Here is a 17626-nt window from a genome sequence, read left to right as displayed (position 1 = left end):
CTTCCCTTTCCCACTGCCCCAGTAATTACCCACAATGCTCTTCTCAGTCCCACTGCCCCAGTAATTACCCACAATGCTCTTCCCTGTCCCACTGCCCCAGTAATTACCCACTATGCTCTTCCCTTTCCCACTGCCCCAGTAATTACCCACAATGCTCTTCCCTGTCCCACTGCCCCAGTCATTACCCACTATGCTCTTCCCTTTCCCACTGCCCCAGTAATTACCCACAATGCTCTTCCCTTTCCCACTGCCCCAGTAATTACCCACAATGCTCTTCTCAGTCCCACTGCCCCAGTAATTACCCACAATGCTCTTCCCTTTCCCACTGCCCCAGTAATTACCCACAATGCTCTACCCTGTCCCACTGCCCCAGTAATTACCCACAATGCTCTTCCCTGTCCCATTGCCCCAGTAATTACCCACAATGCTCTTTTCAGTCCCACTGCCCCAGCAATTACCCACAATGCTCTTCCCTTTCCCACTGCCCCAGTAATTACCGATAATGCTCTTCTCAGTTCCACTGCCCCAGTAATTACCCACAATGCTCTTCTCAGTTCCACTGCCCCAGTAATTACCCACAATGCTCTTCCCTGTCCCACTGCCCCAGTAATTACCCACAATGCTCTTCTCAGTCCCACTGCCCCAGTAATTACCCACAATGCTCTTCCCTGTCCCATTGCCCCAGTAATTACCCACAATGCTCTTCTCAGTCCCACTGCCCCAGCAATTACCCACAATGCTCTTCCCTGTCCCATTGCCCCAGTAATTACCCACAATGCTCTTCTCAGTCCCACTGCCCCAGCAATTACCCACAATGCTCTTCTCAGTCCCACTGCCCCAGCAATTACCCACAATGCTCTTCTCAGTCCCACTGCCCCAGCAATTACCCACAATGCTCTTCCCTGTCCCATTGCCCCAGTAATTACCCACAATGCTCTTCCCTTTCCCACTGCCCCAGTAATTACCCACAATGCTCTTCCCTGTCCCACTGCCCCAGTAATTACCCACAATGCTCTTCCCTGTCCCACTGCCCCAGTAATTACCCACAATCCCCCCAGACTATGTCTCACTGTAACACTGGTTTTGTTGTTTTATTTGAAAGCCCAGGAAGTTGCTTACGTTACGTAACACCCGAAGTGCAAAGTGCAAGTTCCACCAAAGCTTCTCCGGGGGGGGGGGGACTAAATCCTTTGCGTGAGGCAGAGAACAAAAGCAGTCGAGTTCTCACCAAATCCTGTGTACCTGGAAAAGACTCACATATAAAACACATAAAAACAAGTGCTAAAAGAAGTGCTAAAAAGAAGTGCTGAAAGTGCTGTAAGGCTGTTGTTATTACCCACAATCCCCAGGGGTGATTTAGTTACCGCACCCCAGAGCACAAGGTGCAATTGCCAGTTCCCCCTTATTCTTGTTGTTGTTGAGTTGCCGGGGGAGTTGCACCTGAAAGTCCAAATTGGGGCAGTGCCCAGAGACATGGAGTCTGCAGTCCCTTAGCAAAGAATGGGACCCACCAACCTGATCCCCTCTGTCTGTCTGGAGATCCCACGTGTTGGACACAGAGACTCGGCTGGAAACACAATGGTGAGACCCCCCAGCACAGACACTTTCTAACATTCCCCTTCAGGCCGGATTTACATAGTGGTGCCCCTAGGCCCAGACTGGAGGGGGACAGGAGCAATGGGGATTGGCGCAGGGGAAAGTTAAAAAATAATCGTATCTCCAGCGCATCGTTTCTGAACCAATGTGAGTGTGCTTGAGTAGCCTGCCGCCCCCCTAAATTCCTAAGCCCCGGCCTTGGTGGCCTTTCCACAAATCCAGGCCTGTTCCCCTTGGGAAGCAGATGTTGATGTGGAAGCTGAGCATCTGTGTAGCAGCTCATTAATGAGACTAATGAAGAACACTCACATCCCAGCATGCAATGGGAAATGCCTGGGGATTAAAGGAGAAGGAAAGGCTAAAAGTAAGTAAGCTTTATCAGAAAGATCTATATAAATACACCAGTAACCCCTCAAAGTAATGCTGCTCTGAGTCCTCTGTCAAACAGCACATTTCTTTCCTTCTATTGTGTACTCATGGGCTTCTGTATCAGACTAACTGTTTTCAGCTTAAACCTCCAGGGCTAGGGCTTGAGCATGCTCAGTTTGTTCCTCTCTCCCTCCCTGCTGTAATCTGAGCCCAGAGCTATGAGTGAGCAGGGAGAGACTCAGACAGGAAGTGATGTCACACCAAGCTAATATGGCAGCTGCTATCCTAAACAAACTGAGAGCTTCTACAGCTGTTTACTCAGGTGTGGTAAAGCATTCTACAGAATAAATATAGTGTTATAGCTTGTACTATTGTGGCCTCGGTAGCTTTCCTTCTCCTTTAAGCAAAGGCAACAGCCCTCCTCCTCCATTTCTAAAATGTGGGGCCCCTCAGTACATTACTGTAATGGGCAGTAACAGGGATGAGTCCACTATTTCCTCCCCTTTATACTTTGTATCATTTCAGGAATCTTTGTTTTTGTTGCCAGTTTTATGGGGTCCCTATCATTTTCCCTCATTCCTCTCTCCTGGGTCCCCCCACTTCTGTCCCTTCCCACAATCCCCTTCAAAACTGGACAAAGGCTTGGGGTATAGAAATCCTTGTAACTGGGGGAGTCATTGCTAAAGGGGGGCATGGAGACTGGCAAAGTTATGGGAAGTGGCAAGGGGGCTGTGTATTGGGCTAGTGGGGGGCTGTTTGGGCCTCTAGGTACAAGGAATGCCAACGCCTCTTTAGTTTCCCAGTCCAGACCTGCGTTTCCATTATAGATGCCCAGCTGTGCCCACATGAAGCAACTCAACAAACAAACACTTTCCCTTGTGCCAGGTGGGCAAATGCAGAACTGAGCAGTTGGGTCTTTGCCATGTTCTGATCTAATTGCCTGGACATTGCTGCCCATAAAGGTAACCCACACCCTGTTGTAACATTAATTATCACTTCTGACCCCTGCTGCAGCCTGCACTGGTTTCTGCACAGTCATCATTATTAGTATTATTATTATATCTCTAGACTTCGGTCTCATGCTGCAGCCTGCACTGGTTACTGCACAGTCATCATCATTATTACTATATCTCTATACAGGGTGTTTATCAGCCACTCAGTCAGCACAAGGGATTAAAGTAGGAGTTTGGTGGGAGGCAGAGCTATGAGACCCCAGAATAATAACAAATTCTGCGCTGGGTGCTCGGCCGAGCAAGTAAATAATCCCCAGGTTATTAGATTTAGATTTATATATGAGCTGAGAAGCAGCTCTGGTTAATTATTCAGCAATAGGCAAAGTTCAGCTTTTGCAGAGAGAAGTCGGGGGAAGAGACACGTGTATTTATTATATATTTATTATATTTATTATATATTTATTATTTGTTTATTATATATTTATTATATTCATTATATGTTTATTATATATTTATTGTATTTATTATATGTTTATTATACGTTTATTATATGTTTATTATAATTATTATATTTTTATTGTATTTTTATTATATTCATTATATGTTTATTATATTTATTATATATTTATTATTTGTTCATTATATGTTTATTATATATTTATTATATTTATTATATTCATTATATGTTTATTATATATTTATGTATTTATTATATGTTTATTATATGTTTATTATATTTATTATATTTTTATTGTTTTTTTATTATATTCATTATATGTTTATTATAAGGCGCGCGTGTCGCACATCCCTCCTCACTAATAATCATTTGGCAGCGACTCTGAAACACACGAGTTGCTACTGAAGTCCAATTGTTGGGCTAAGGGCTCTTACACACGGCCGTTCCGACCTGCGCTCCCCTGCGTTCCGTTTTTTGGCGTTCAGCCGCAGGGGAGCGCAGGAATAGACGCAAGTCATGATTTGAAATGGGGCTGTACTCACTCAGGCGCGTGTAGGCGCCGAACGCAGGAAAAATGCAGCATGTTGCGTCTGAACCTGCGTTCGGCGCCTACACGCGCCTGAGTGAGTACAGCCCCATTTCAAATCATGACTTGCGTCTATTCCTGCGCTCCCCTGCGCCAAAAAACGGAACGCAGGGGAGCGCAGGTCGGAACGGCCGTGTGTAGGAGCCCTAATAAAAGCGATGGGGAAATTAAATCCACTCTGGAAGCAGCACAAAGGGTTTTGCGTGGGCTCCGTGTCGTGGGGGGCTTCACATTAAATCCGACTGGAGGGGGGGGCTGATCTATATTACAGGGGGGGCTACAGGTGGATCTGTCAGACTGAGCGCAACTGTTGCACAAACAACTGGTGAGACTAATTAGAGGTGCAATGTGGAGCGCGAGCAACTGGGCAGCGCTAATTGCACCGACTCTGCCTCAGACTTGCGCTCTGATCTTTCATGTTTGTGCTGCAGCTTTCAGCAACGTTTCATCCAATTCTGCTCTGCTGGGAACCATTATTTATTGCTTCTTACACCCAACTGACCCACCGACCAACACACCCTCACACACTGCGACTCCCAATCGTCTCACAGGGGCCAATTTAGCACTTGCACCTGAAACATTTCTGCTGCAGTATCACTCATGTATTATAAGGGATAATGTACCCCCTACTGTAAATGATAAGGATATTAGAAGTCACTGAGGGGTTGTTCTGTGACCATATAAAGGCACAAGGCTGCAGGCTGAGTTATACAGGGAACTCTGAGTATCACTCATGTATTATAAGGGATAATGTACCCCCTACTGTAAATGATAAGGATATTAGAAGTCACTGAGGGGTTGTTCTGTGACCATATAAAGACACAAGGCTGCAGGCTGAGTTATACAGGGAACTCTGAGTATCACTCATGTATTATAAGGGATAATGTACCCCCTACTGTAAATGATAAGGATATTAGAAGTCACTGAGGGGTTGTTCTGTGACCATATAAAGACACAAGGCTGCAGGCTGAGTTATACAGGGAACTCTGAGTATCATTCGTGTATTATAAGGGATAATGTATCCCCTACTGTAAATGATAAGGATATTAGAAGTCACTTTGTGGCTGTATCCATTTAAAGGTCCAAGGTACAAGGCTGCAGGTCAGGGAACAGGCTATAAGATAAGTTCCTTAGGTTGGTAATAGCAGTTTCCGAGCAAGGGAGGGAAGATGAGGAATGTGAAGAGGAAGGTGAAGAGGATGGTGGTTACAAAAAACAGAAACAAGATAATTATCGTTCTTTATTAGAAATTTGATCGTCACGAAACAGAATTCGTGTTTCAATATGAAAGTCTTGTTGCAATCAGCAATACGCCCTGAAAGGTCTGAAGTGAAGTTGCTTAATTAGGCCCTGGAAGTAAGAGATTTCTCTTTAGAAGTTCTGCTAATTGCTAATTAATTTACATTCATCTCAAGTTTCTTTCTCTAATCAGTTAAAAACAACAAAAGCCCCGAGGGCAGTTTTCTGCTCACTGTGAACTGAGAGACTTTCTGTGAGTGGATTAAACTCTGGTGGAGAAAATGACTAAGAAAATCAGATTTACGTATTACTGTGTCATTTACACTTTTATTCCCCATTTTCCACATACAACGAGGAAATGCTTCCGTCTGTTTCACAGAAATTCCTCTGCATTTCACAGGGAAGCTAGAAAACACAACATGTTGACTGTAAGCTCTGAGGCCAAGAAGAGTCCTCTCCTGATATTTAATCCTGATTTGTTGTAATATCAGTAAAATATCATTCATTTAAATTAGACTGATACAGGGAGCTGACACTCTGGGAGTTTTTTTTATTTATTAACAACATTTTGCTGGTGTTAATGACATGAAATTGAAGTTGAAATTAAATTTTCCAAAAACACTGATATTTACGTGGGTTTTTTTTAATTTTCATTAGAATCTGAATTTGAGTTAAAGGCCTAAATTACTGCTGCTGGATTAAGGTGCCCCCCATGGCTTTAGTGCTGCTGGGTCACCCTCAAATCCTGGAACCCTTCTGCCTGTCACAACCCAGCTATGGACTTGTACAATTCTATTGTCACACATATAATACCCTATTTATACAATGATGAAGTTAATATTTTTATATTATAAAATTCTTTGAAAGTTTCTGTTTGATGTCGGCACAAATATTTCTGACTGACGGCAGCTCTCAGTGAAAATTCCAAGGAATCCTATACATTTACTTTGCTTACTTAAGGTTAAGGGGAGTTTTCTTTTCTGAGAAGTTTGGAACAGCATGAGAGTGTGACCTGCAGCCACAAATAGTTTTATTCCTATGTGGAATTCAGGTCCCGGCTCCTGTTCCTTAATAATAGGAAAGAGCATGAGGAGGGCAGAGAAGATTGAGGAGCTGAGAGACAGGAGCAGGACACAGAGACCTGGGTGGTTTGACTCTGGTTCTAAAGCTGTGACTCCAGAGATGTCCATTGTGAAACTTGGATGGTAACCCTTGGAGTCAAGAATTGGGCAGAGAGACTTTAGTAAGAAGACCTGGGTGATGCGACCTGCCCATTAAGACTTCTTCAGTAAGACCAGAACAGTGAAAACTGGACAAAAAGACTTGCAAGTTGGCCAGCGAGAACTTAAAGGGGAAGCCCAGGCAAAGATATTTGAAGGCCAAGAGGTGGGTATTGAGACATGATTACTAAGAACTTAATATTAAAACCTGAAAGCCAAGAGTTGGGTTGTGAGAACTGAGATGTGTAACTTGAAAAGTGAGACCTGGGAGATAAGAGGCACGATACAGGGAACATGAATGAGGACATCTGAACACTGAGACCTCATTGGACGAGCAGAGACTTGAATGATGATACATGAGAGACCAGAAGACACTATGGTTTCTTTATAAAAAGTAGTAAAATGCCTCTTCTAGACACAAGATCTTTTCCAGCACAGCAGCATTGGGAACCATCTTTTGATGGTGAAAGTGCAAGGTTTAGTATTGAAGACCCCTATCAGGGGTCCTCTGCCCCCCATGTCAGAAGGAAACTCCATGTTGTAATCTGTAGGCTTCTTGTGGAGCTTTGTGAGAGGTTCACTTTTTTTGGGACAGTCTGCAACATGATATTGTTCTGTACAATAAAGCTGAGTTATCGCAACCATGAAGCAGCTATTGTCAACTTGTGCTTTGTTGGAATTTCAACTCTATCTCCGGTGCTCATTGGCTGGATGTGTGAAAACTGCACCCAAAGGAGCAGAGTCATCTACACCTGTGCCTTTCTGCACTTTGTAGGTAAGTCTTTGGGGTTCCAGGGTGGGCAGTGAGAAATTAAATGGGGTAATGAGTAACTACTAGGAAAGACTGGCAATTACGCCTAAAGAAGAGAGAGATAGTTATAGAGAAGAGAGAGATAGCTATAGAGAAGAGAGAGATAGCTATAGAGAAGAGAGAGATAGCTATAGAGAAGAGAGAGATAGCTATAGAGAAGAGAGAGATAGCTATAGAGAAGAGAGAGATAGTTATAGAGAAGAGAGAAATAGGTATAGAGAAGACAGAGATAGCTATAGAGAAGAGAGCGATAGTATAGAGAAGAGAGAGATAGCTATAGCGAAGAGAGAGATAGTTATAGAGAAGAGAGAGATAGTTATAGAGAAGAGAGAGATAGTTATAGAGAAGAGAGATAGTTATAGAGAAGAGAGAGATAGCTATAGAGAAGAGAGGGATAGTTATAGAGAAGAGAGAGGTAGCTATAGAAAAAAGAGAGATAGCTATAGAGAAGAGAGCGATAGTATAGAGAAGACAGAGATAGTTATAGAGAAGAGAGAGATAGTTATAGAGAAGAGAGAGATAGTTATAGAGAAGAGAGATAGTTATAGAGAAGAGAGAGATAGCTATAGAGAAGAGAGAGATAGTTATAGAGAAGAGAGAGGTAGTATAGAGAAGACAGAGATAGTTATAGAGAAGAGAGAGATAGTTATAGAGAAGAGAGATAGTTATAGAGAAGAGAGAGATAGCTATAGAGAAGAGAGAGATAGTTATACAGAAGAGAGAGATAGTTATAGAGAAGAGAGAGATAGTTAAAGAGAAGAGAGAGATAGTTATAGAGAAGAGAGAGGTAGTTATAGAGAAGAGAGAGATAGCTATAGAGAAGAGAGAGATAGTTAAAGAGAAGAGAGAGATAGTTATAGAGAGAGAGAGGTAGCTATAGAGAAGAGAGAGATAGCTATAGAGAAGAGAGAGATAGTTAAAGAGAAGAGAGAGATAGTTATAGAGAGAGAGAGGTAGCTATAGAAAAAAGAGAGATAGCTATAGAGAAGAGAGCGATAGTATAGAGAAGACAGAGATAGTTATAGAGAAGAGAGAGATAGTTATAGAGAAGAGAGATAGTTATAGAGAAGAGAGAGATAGCTATAGAGAAGAGAGAGATAGTTATAGAGAAGAGAGAGATAGTTATAGAGAAGAGAGAGATAGTTAAAGAGAAGAGAGAGATAGTTATAGAGGAGAGAGATAGTTATAGAGAAGAGAGAGATAGCTATAGAGAAGAGAGTGATAGTATAGAGAAGAGAGAGATAGTTATAGAGAAGAGAGAGATACCTATAGAGAAGAGAGAGAAAGTTATAGAGAAGAGAGAGATAGTTATAGAGAAGAGAGAGATAGTTATAGAGAAGAGAGAGATAGTTATAGAGAAGAGAGAGATAGTTAAAGAGAAGAGAGAGATAGTTATAGAGAAGAGAGAGATAGCTATAGAGAAGAGAGAGATAGTTATAGAGAAGAGAGAGATAGTTAAAGAGAAGAGAGAGATAGTTATATAGAAGAGAGAGGTAGTTAAAGAGAAGAGAGAGATAGTTATAGAGAAGAGAGAGATAGTTATAGAGAAGAGAGAGATAGTTAAAGAGAAGAGAGAGATAGTTATAGAGAAGAGAGAGATAGTTATAGAGAAGAGAGAGATAGCTATAGAGAAGAGAGAGATAGCTATAGAGAAGAGAGTGATAGTATAGAGAAGAGAGAGATAGTTATAGAGAAGAGAGAGATACCTATAGAGAAGAGAGAGAAAGTTATAGAGAAGAGAGAGATAGTTATAGAGAAGAGAGAGATAGTTAAAGAGAAGAGAGAGATAGTTATATAGAAGAGAGAGGTAGTTAAAGAGAAGAGAGAGATAGTTATAGAGAAGAGAGAGATAGTTATAGAGAAGAGAGAGATAGTTAAAGAGAAGAGAGAGATAGTTAAAGAGAAGAGAGAGATAGTTATAGAGAGAGAGAGGTAGCTATAGAAAAAAGAGAGATAGCTATAGAGAAGAGAGCGATAGTATAGAGAAGACAGAGATAGTTATAGAGAAGAGAGAGATAGTTATAGAGAAGAGAGATAGTTATAGAGAAGAGAGAGATAGCTATAGAGAAGAGAGAGATAGTTATAGAGAAGAGAGAGATAGTTATAGAGAAGAGAGAGATAGTTAAAGAGAAGAGAGAGATAGTTATAGAGGAGAGAGATAGTTATAGAGAAGAGAGAGATAGCTATAGAGAAGAGAGTGATAGTATAGAGAAGAGAGAGATAGTTATAGAGAAGAGAGAGATACCTATAGAGAAGAGAGAGAAAGTTATAGAGAAGAGAGAGATAGTTATAGAGAAGAGAGAGATAGTTATAGAGAAGAGAGAGATAGTTATAGAGAAGAGAGAGATAGTTAAAGAGAAGAGAGAGATAGTTATAGAGAAGAGAGAGATAGCTATAGAGAAGAGAGAGATAGTTATAGAGAAGAGAGAGATAGTTAAAGAGAAGAGAGAGATAGTTATATAGAAGAGAGAGGTAGTTAAAGAGAAGAGAGAGATAGTTATAGAGAAGAGAGAGATAGTTATAGAGAAGAGAGAGATAGTTAAAGAGAAGAGAGAGATAGTTATAGAGAAGAGAGAGATAGTTATAGAGAAGAGAGAGATAGCTATAGAGAAGAGAGAGAGATAGTTATAGAGAAGAGAGAGATAGCTATAGAGAAGAGAGAGATAGTTAAAGAGAAGAGAGAGATAGTTATAGAGAGAGAGAGGTAGCTATAGAGAAGAGAGAGATAGCTATAGAGAAGAGAGAGATAGTTAAAGAGAAGAGAGAGATAGTTATAAAGAGAGAGAGGTAGCTATAGAAAAAAGAGAGATAGCTATAGAGAAGAGAGCGATAGTATAGAGATAGTTATAGAGAAGAGAGAGATAGTTAAAGAGAAGAGAGAGATAGTTATAGAGGAGAGAGATAGTTATAGAGAAGAGAGAGATAGTTAAAGAGAAGAGAGAGATAGTTATAGAGGAGAGAGATAGTTATAGAGAAGAGAGAGATAGCTATAGAGAAGAGAGTGATAGTATAGAGAAGAGAGAGATAGTTATAGAGAAGAGAGAGATAGCTATAGAGAAGAGAGAGATAGTTAAAGAGAAGAGAGAGATAGTTATAGAGAAGAGAGAGATAGTTAAAGAGAAGAGAGAGAAAGTTATAGAGAAGAGAGAGATAGTTATAGAGAAGAGAGAGATAGCTATAGAGAAGAGAGTGATAGTATAGAGAAGAGAGAGATAGTTATAGAGAAGAGAGAGATAGTTAAAGAGAAGAGAGAGATAGTTATAGAGAAGAGATAGACAGAGAGATATGCAAATTACGATAGAAAGACAGACAGACTGGTCAATGCTAATTTTTTCCCACTGTGATTTGATGTAGGGGTGTAACTTTGGAATTCCAGGCCCCCTGTCATCCACAGCAGAAGCCCCTCACAACCCAAACTCAAAGGTCCCATTTCCCTGTCCCCCCCCCCCACTCCACACTTGATATAAATACAGGGATAGAAATGGGGGTTGCAGGTTCTTACTTGGTCCCTTCTTCCAGCAGCTGAAGCATGAAGTCTGCTCCCCCGTTAGTTATGCCACGGATATGATGTATTGTGAGCCCCTTATTTCCACCAATGAAATCATTTTGTGCCATTCCCCTCCTGCAGGTACCGCACTGCTGCCCGTAGTGGCATTTCCATTTGAAGATTTTTACATAGATGTTCATCACATCGCCCACACGTTGGCCAAAAGGGAGCAAAGCCTGCTGTTCTACACTGGGCTACTAATGGCTGCCATTGGCACTGGGGGCATTCGCGCTATCATCTGCCCTTTAAGTGCCTACAGTCTTCAGGGATACGATTGGCGGAAATTCATGTCCTTTTTCAATTGGTTAGTAACTCTGTATTATGTGGGGGGCCGTGGGCAAATTGTATATGTGACACATTGAGAGGAGTGGGTGTGGGGCATGAGAGTTTTTAACTGCTCATACAGAGGCAATCTGCCCTTGGAGGGGTCACAAATTGGGTTCTTGCTGTAGGATTCAGCTGCAGAGACATTTGTGGGGAACAGCTGGTGTTTTCTGCCCAGGTATAGCAACCGGGGTTTTCTCTGGACACTGGCACGATACCTCATCCCGCAATTTGCCCAAACCACCATGACACTGTAACTGATTCACCAAAATGATTTCTAGGGTTTTCATATTTTTCATGGATTCAGACCACTACCAAATCCTCCCCAAAAGATTCAGCCTTAATTTGCATATTCATATCTGAGCAAAATAAGAAAAATTGCATCAGTCTTTTTTTTAAAAAAAAATAGTTACATTCAGTTGAAAACAGCAGGGTGGGTGACTAAGAGATGGGACACAGGCCTAGGGGGATCATGGCTAACATTTTCCCCAGGGCACAGAAGCCAATGTTTTATTTAATAAGAGCTTAGACAAAGCATGAATATCAAGTATTTATTGTGGCCTGAGGACATCTCAGGAGACAAGGCATTAAAATGGGACACATATCAGGGCTATCACTCGTGTCTCAGACTGGCATGTAGCCAAGGCCAGTGATAGGGGCTGATGAGCAGAGAGTCCCCGGTTGGGAGAGACCACCCTTGAATCACAATAATGACTGAGCCACTAGGTCCAGAATGGTTCCAGGAAGAATGGCTGAGGTTTAGGCCTAACTTTAGAAATTGCTTTATTTAGGTTTTATTGGCTGGTGAACCTGAACTCCCTGGTTGTGTTTATGGGCATCTCTTATATCCAGCAATCGGTGGCAAAGAACTTGGGCTTCCTCATTCCATTCATGTCAGTAGTCATGGCCCTGATAACCATCCACATGGTGCGCAATGACCTCTTGTACCAGCCCAGGAAAGGTAAGAAGCTTTCACCTATCCCTTCAGATTTTATGATCCATAAGCTCTTCCTCATTTCCCACAGAAAAGCATTGAAGAACAGCCAGACGGAGTCCAGGGGACAATTTATTTGAGAGGGCCCAGCTTTAAGGCCCTGAACTGATTTTAAAACTGTAACATTAGGAAGTTATATGTATTCATTCATGGGGTTCCCCAACAAGAACTGAAGGCACAGACAATTCCTCAGATAAACCAATAAATCAGTAATGTTCTAGGAAGCTCCACCAGCCATATATATATATATATATATATATATATATACATATATATATATATATATATATATATATATGTGTGTGTGTGTGCAAATTATATATCCCATGTATTAAAAAGAACTGCTGTCAGATAACGTGAGGAGAAAACACGCGTGTTGCCATGGAAATCACATGCAACAGAAGTGGAATCCGTATGTTTTGGACCAGGGAAGTAATAGTGGTAGTATAAGATACATACAGATTTTGTTTTGAGGAAACAGTCCTATGAGTAGCTATAGGAGATGGGGTACAGAGTATCTGTACTGGGCCCTAAACTCTATTGATTGGTGATGATAGATATGGCCCCAGATATCCTATTTTAATGGAGACCCTGGCACTGTGGGCTTAAAGTATTTCTCAAGTCAGCCTTGGAGCTTTGAAGGACCTACCATGTTCTTCTTAACCACAGCAATGCTTACTCTTTATTCACAGGGGGTTCTCTGCTAGTGACACTCGGAGTCTTCACAAACGCAGTGAGAATGTGTTGCACCAACTACCATCACCTTGGTGGTCGTGTCAATATGTGGCTGGATTGTGCAAAAGAAAACAATGGAGGATGGTACAGCGAATCCCACGTGGAGAACACCAAGGCCCTCGTGAGACTATTCCCACTCTTCAGTTTTCAGCTTCTTTACAGAATTTGCATCATGCAGGTGAAGATTTGAAATATTGTTTGGGTCAGTGGAGACAATGCAAAGAAAATGAAGGGAGTTGTCCTTTGTCCGCTAGCTCTATATATCTGTGGAACTCTACAGAGGCCAATATTATTATTTATATAAATGTGAATTCAATAAATGGGGCTAGACACTCAATCCAGCCCTTGTACATAGGGCCCCAGAGACTTTTTTTGTACTTTTTCTGGTCTCAGAACCCCTATGTAACAACTCACCCCAATCCTCTGTAGAAAAGGGTTCTTTGAAGATTGAATTGGAGGGCTTGTGTTTTTATCAATAACAGTTGCTAGGTTATTATTAGTTGTTGGTGTGAATCTATTGAGGGCTTCTGTAGCTTTGGGATATTTTTGCTATTAATCTTCCTCCTTACAGACCTCATCAGGATATTTCATACAAACAATGAATTCAAACTTGAATTTCTATGGATTCCTCCTACCTATTGCTGCCATGACAATTATAAGCATCATTCCTCAGTTAATCCTCGCTCCTTGCTTTGAGGGCCTCAACTCAAGGTTCTTCTCCAAACTTGGCTACGGGCTGACTCCATCCAGTTATATAAGTAAGATTTCCCTCATTTCTTTGTCATTGAACAGGAGAATGTTGTATCTGGATAAAATACTAGTGTGGGGGCTGGTACCAAACATCTGATATAGCCTTCAGATTGGGCTTGTGGTTGTACGTAAGAGTGCAGTTAGGCTTTCTTCCCACCACCTCCCTAACTAAGCCCTTCTGCCACTGCTCCAAACCCCTTCCAAGGGGAAGCTTCTATAGCAGTAGGTGTTCCTCCTGTGGATTCTATGAAATTTATTAGGTCACTGAAGAATCAAGCATTGTGACCAGTTAAGCTGCTCTACACGAGCACCTGGGTAGTTAAGACCTTAACAGGGTTTGGAAAGAATAGGTTTTTTATGTTTATGTTGAAGTCTTGAGTCACGGTGGGTTTCTACAAACATCAGATTCTTTTTTTCAGTTTGTGGCCATCTCTGTGCAGCTGTTTCCCTTCTGGTCGCCGGTATCTATGAACTCCATAGGAATTCTTTCCCACTGGTGGAGCAGACCCTTTCTGGAACTGTTCTGCTGGTTTCCTCCATGCCCTGTTACCAGCTGGCGCCACAATATGTTTTGCTTGGAATCGCCGAAGCTCTGGTTCTTCCTTGCTGTAAGTGTGAACCTGTGATAAAGTTCTGGGTAACCTTGCTTGGTCCCAGGTGTGAATGCACAAGGTCCTACATGGGATCTCTCTACAATCATATTATGTTTTTGTATTTTCATGGAAATCCAGTACTCTCAATGGTGCTCAGCTAGTGGATAAAGAAGAACCCAGAAAGGTCCAGTGCTGATCAGGTCTTAGCTAAAGATGGGCCCCTTGTTCTACACAAAATGTTTCATAGATACCACTACACTGAATACCATACAAGGGGGACTGGTATCTTTGAGATCTATTACTGAACCCCAATCCAACGAATATGACTAGTAATGATCCCATCCCAATGAAATGTTCCATACAATCATTTCAGCAAAAAGAAAAAAAAAGCCCTACAGGACAGGATAATTATTGTCCAAATTCTCATAATTCCACTTAGATCTCTATTTTCAGGTTCGGTTATAACTGTCAGACTGGTGCCGGGGCAGCTTAGGGGCATCGCCATGCACTTTCTCAGCCTGTTCAATGCCGCCGGCTGTTTCATGGGAGCTTTGGTGGCTGGAGTTGCATTTTTAGCATCAGAAGGTAAGAAAAGCTAAGAAATCTGCAAGGATTTGTATAATTAAAAGGAAATTATAAGAATATGCAGTGACAATGGTGTAGATGAGAACAAGGCAGGGTTAGACTGGCCCACAAGGGATACTGGGAAAAAATCCTGGTGAGCATCAATTCTGTTGGGCCCTGCCACCTGCCCCAAGCACGAGGGCGCAATTCTGCAATGGTCCAAACGAAATTAAAGATGGCCGTGTGTAATATATATATATATATATATATATATATATATATATATATATATATATATAAAATCAGGGTAAATCTACAATAGTGTATAGAATATTTTCCAATATTTCCTCAAGGAATAAAAATGTCACAACCCCCCAATACCTTCGGTATAACCTAAAGGTTCATGTGTTTCAGGCAATTGGTACCCGGCCTTCCTGCCCATGGGGCACTTGGAGAGATTCTACTTCTTTCTGGGGACACTCGGCCTCCTGAATACCCTCTGCTTCTGGAAAATCTCCCACAGGTACTTCCTGGGCAATGCTCCAGCCTCATTCTCCGTTCTCCCCTTGTTGGTCTCATTGTGATATTAATGGGTTGAATCATGTGACTTTCCCTGGCATGTCCGTTGTAGTTAAATAAAAGCAGAGCAGGTAGTAACCCAACTAACACTTCCCCGTCTCTATCCCCATTTACACATGAAGCACCTAGTCAGTGTTACCATTCTGTGGCAGTAACCCCTTCCTTTCTGCCCTTGCTCCAACCCTCACCATGTCCCGTGTTTCACTCTATCTCTCTAAACAGTTGAGCCCAAGGAGGACCCTCACAGGAACTCTCCAAGGGGTTGAGGCAAATAAGGCAGAGGGGGGGAGACCATTACACCCTCATATACTAATTAAACATTCTGCATGCAGTAGGTGATTTGGTGCCCCAAAAGCAGGTGATTAAAAGGTGGGTGCACCAAGTTTTGGGGTTTATCTCTCTTTTTCTTCCCCCACCCCAGATCTCTTCATGCAATTGACTAATGGCCTTGAGTAGTTGTGCTCCAGTATCACCGGATAAATGGACCTTTCTTGCCCCACTGTATTATTTGGTGCAGGTAGACTCCAGGCTTCGCTAGTCCCATTCAAGCCCCCCCAGATCCATAATTAAAACCATTTCTACCATAGTAGAATAGGAAATAGTATTATTAAAATGGAACAAAATCCAGGTTGTTTACATATATTTTTATATGTATTTTTGCCTTTGCATTTTCGGACAGTTCTGAAGGTTCTTCAGCCCAAATATCATTGGCTGAGGTAATAGTGTATCAGACAGAAGACATTGCTGTGCCATTAAATGTTATATTTGATACATGGCAAGCTTTGCCTCTGATTGTGCTGCCTGTACTCTCACCAGGTACAATGATTTGGATCAGGAGATGGAGCTGGGATTCAGGAGAAGCCGCCTGGAGGAGAAACTGATCCAACACGAAAGATCTCTCAAGTTCTATGAGAGTGTCCTAGACTGGACCTACCCATTCTCTCCTATGGAGACAGCTGTGTAATTCTCATGGGCAGTTGTATAGAGGTGGTGCGGGCACTGCCAGACTTGAGGGCACTGGGCTCTGTGTAAATTAAACTTCTGAATGAACCCAAAGGGAATAACCAAATAACCAAAGGGAATAATCTTCTCATGTGTCTGAGCCTTTCATTCCATCCAGAGACGGAAGTTTAATATCCATGGTTGGTCATTCTGGTCACTGAGCTGACGGCAATGTTCTCCACGAATTGGACCATCTAAAGCAGTGCTTCCTAAACTGTGGGGTCTTTGGGTTCTGCTGGAGGGTATCAGTGTACTTTTGCTCTTTTGCACCTAAAACTGTTGGGGGAGGGGGCTGTATGATTTAATACCCAGTTCTTTCTCTTCTGCTTTGCCCTTGATGTTGAGCAGCCAAGACTTTGGGATGGACTGGAGCCAGATTTGTTGGATGTTCCTTATAGACCAGTTGTCCAGTTCTGCCCAGTGGGCCTGGATTGTCCATTGGTGGTTTAGTGCAACATGACTCAGATAGTTCTCCTGCAGACAGAACAGCCATGGGGGCAAAACCAGTGATGATAAAGGAAGAACACGGCGTAGCTGCTATTGGCCCCAGGCCAGGTAAAATAGTGAAGGATTTAAATCTGTGATGGGATTTGGGGATAGGCCTGAGGAGGAGCTGCCTAAACCTTCTAGCAGCTGGGCCAGAAGCATCAGGATGTTCCTTAATGGTAATGTGCAAAGGTTTGAGATAAGGCTGGGGTAGGGGAGCATTTCCCACATACACGGCTCTTAAAGGCTCTACGGCTAATGTATTGCGTCTTACTGTAGTAGCTTGGCTTTGCATTGTACAGTTCCTTCCTTTGGCCACTGACTTACCCACAACCTGCAGATTTGGAGGGTGAACTTGGGCCACATTGGGGAAACTTCTTCCCTCTTTCTGAATTTGTCTCCTGAACTTCTGCATGATGCTGGATCTTTCCTGACCCCCAATGTTCTGCATTTACAATTTCTTTGGTTCTCTCGGTAGTCCTGTGACCCGTAAATTCCTGGAAAACAATTTATTTTTCTTGCTTTGTGATAATCGCATAAATGATAATAAAATATATGACTGACACTTAGACAAGCAGAAATGTACTACCTTGCCCCCACCCTCAGTCTAAAACATATTCACAAACTGCCATCGATAATTGCCCCCATTGTCTCTCCTGCCCCCATTTAATGGAAGAGACACAGACACTGGCCAGGAGAGACAGTCAGGGAAAGAGACAGGAAGGCACAGTAACTGAGAGACCGACCAGGAGAGACAGTCAGGAAAAGAGACAGGAAGGCACAGTAACTGAGAGACTGGCCAGGAGAGACAGTCAGGAAAA

At 42.3% G+C, this 17626-nt stretch overlaps 1 protein-coding gene across 1 annotated transcript; it reads left to right on the top strand.

Moving 5' to 3' along the window:
- The first annotated feature begins 4963 nt into the window (after positions 1-4963).
- slc15a5.L (solute carrier family 15, member 5 L homeolog) lies at positions 4964-17391 on the top strand. The gene is made up of 9 exons (XM_018251810.2): positions 4964-7195; positions 10860-11082; positions 11894-12063; positions 12789-13009; positions 13403-13589; positions 14001-14189; positions 14628-14759; positions 15153-15261; positions 16134-17391. Exons 1-9 carry the CDS (start codon positions 6823-6825, stop codon positions 16279-16281), a joined length of 1752 nt encoding a protein of 583 aa, XP_018107299.2. The 5' UTR covers positions 4964-6822; the 3' UTR covers positions 16282-17391.
- The last annotated feature ends 235 nt before the right edge of the window (positions 17392-17626 follow it).

The sequence above is a fragment of the Xenopus laevis genome, chromosome 3L, assembly GCF_017654675.1.
Source record: "Xenopus laevis strain J_2021 chromosome 3L, Xenopus_laevis_v10.1, whole genome shotgun sequence".
Taxonomy (NCBI): Eukaryota; Metazoa; Chordata; class Amphibia; order Anura; family Pipidae; genus Xenopus; species Xenopus laevis.
Note: the sequence above shows the minus strand (reverse complement) of the source record. Positions and strands in the feature narration are given on the sequence as shown.

Bases quoted from the DNA above. Each gene is read 5' to 3' on its own strand.
- slc15a5.L (XM_018251810.2), top strand. From the start codon at position 6,823: ATGCCTCTTCTAGACACAAGATCTTTTCCAGCACAGCAGCATTGGGAA. The intron at 7,196-10,859 runs GTAAGTCTTTGG...CCCCTCCTGCAG, and splicing joins TGCCTTTCTGCACTTTGTAG to GTACCGCACTGCTGCCCGTA. The intron at 13,010-13,402 runs GTGAAGATTTGA...TCCTCCTTACAG, and splicing joins ACAGAATTTGCATCATGCAG to ACCTCATCAGGATATTTCAT.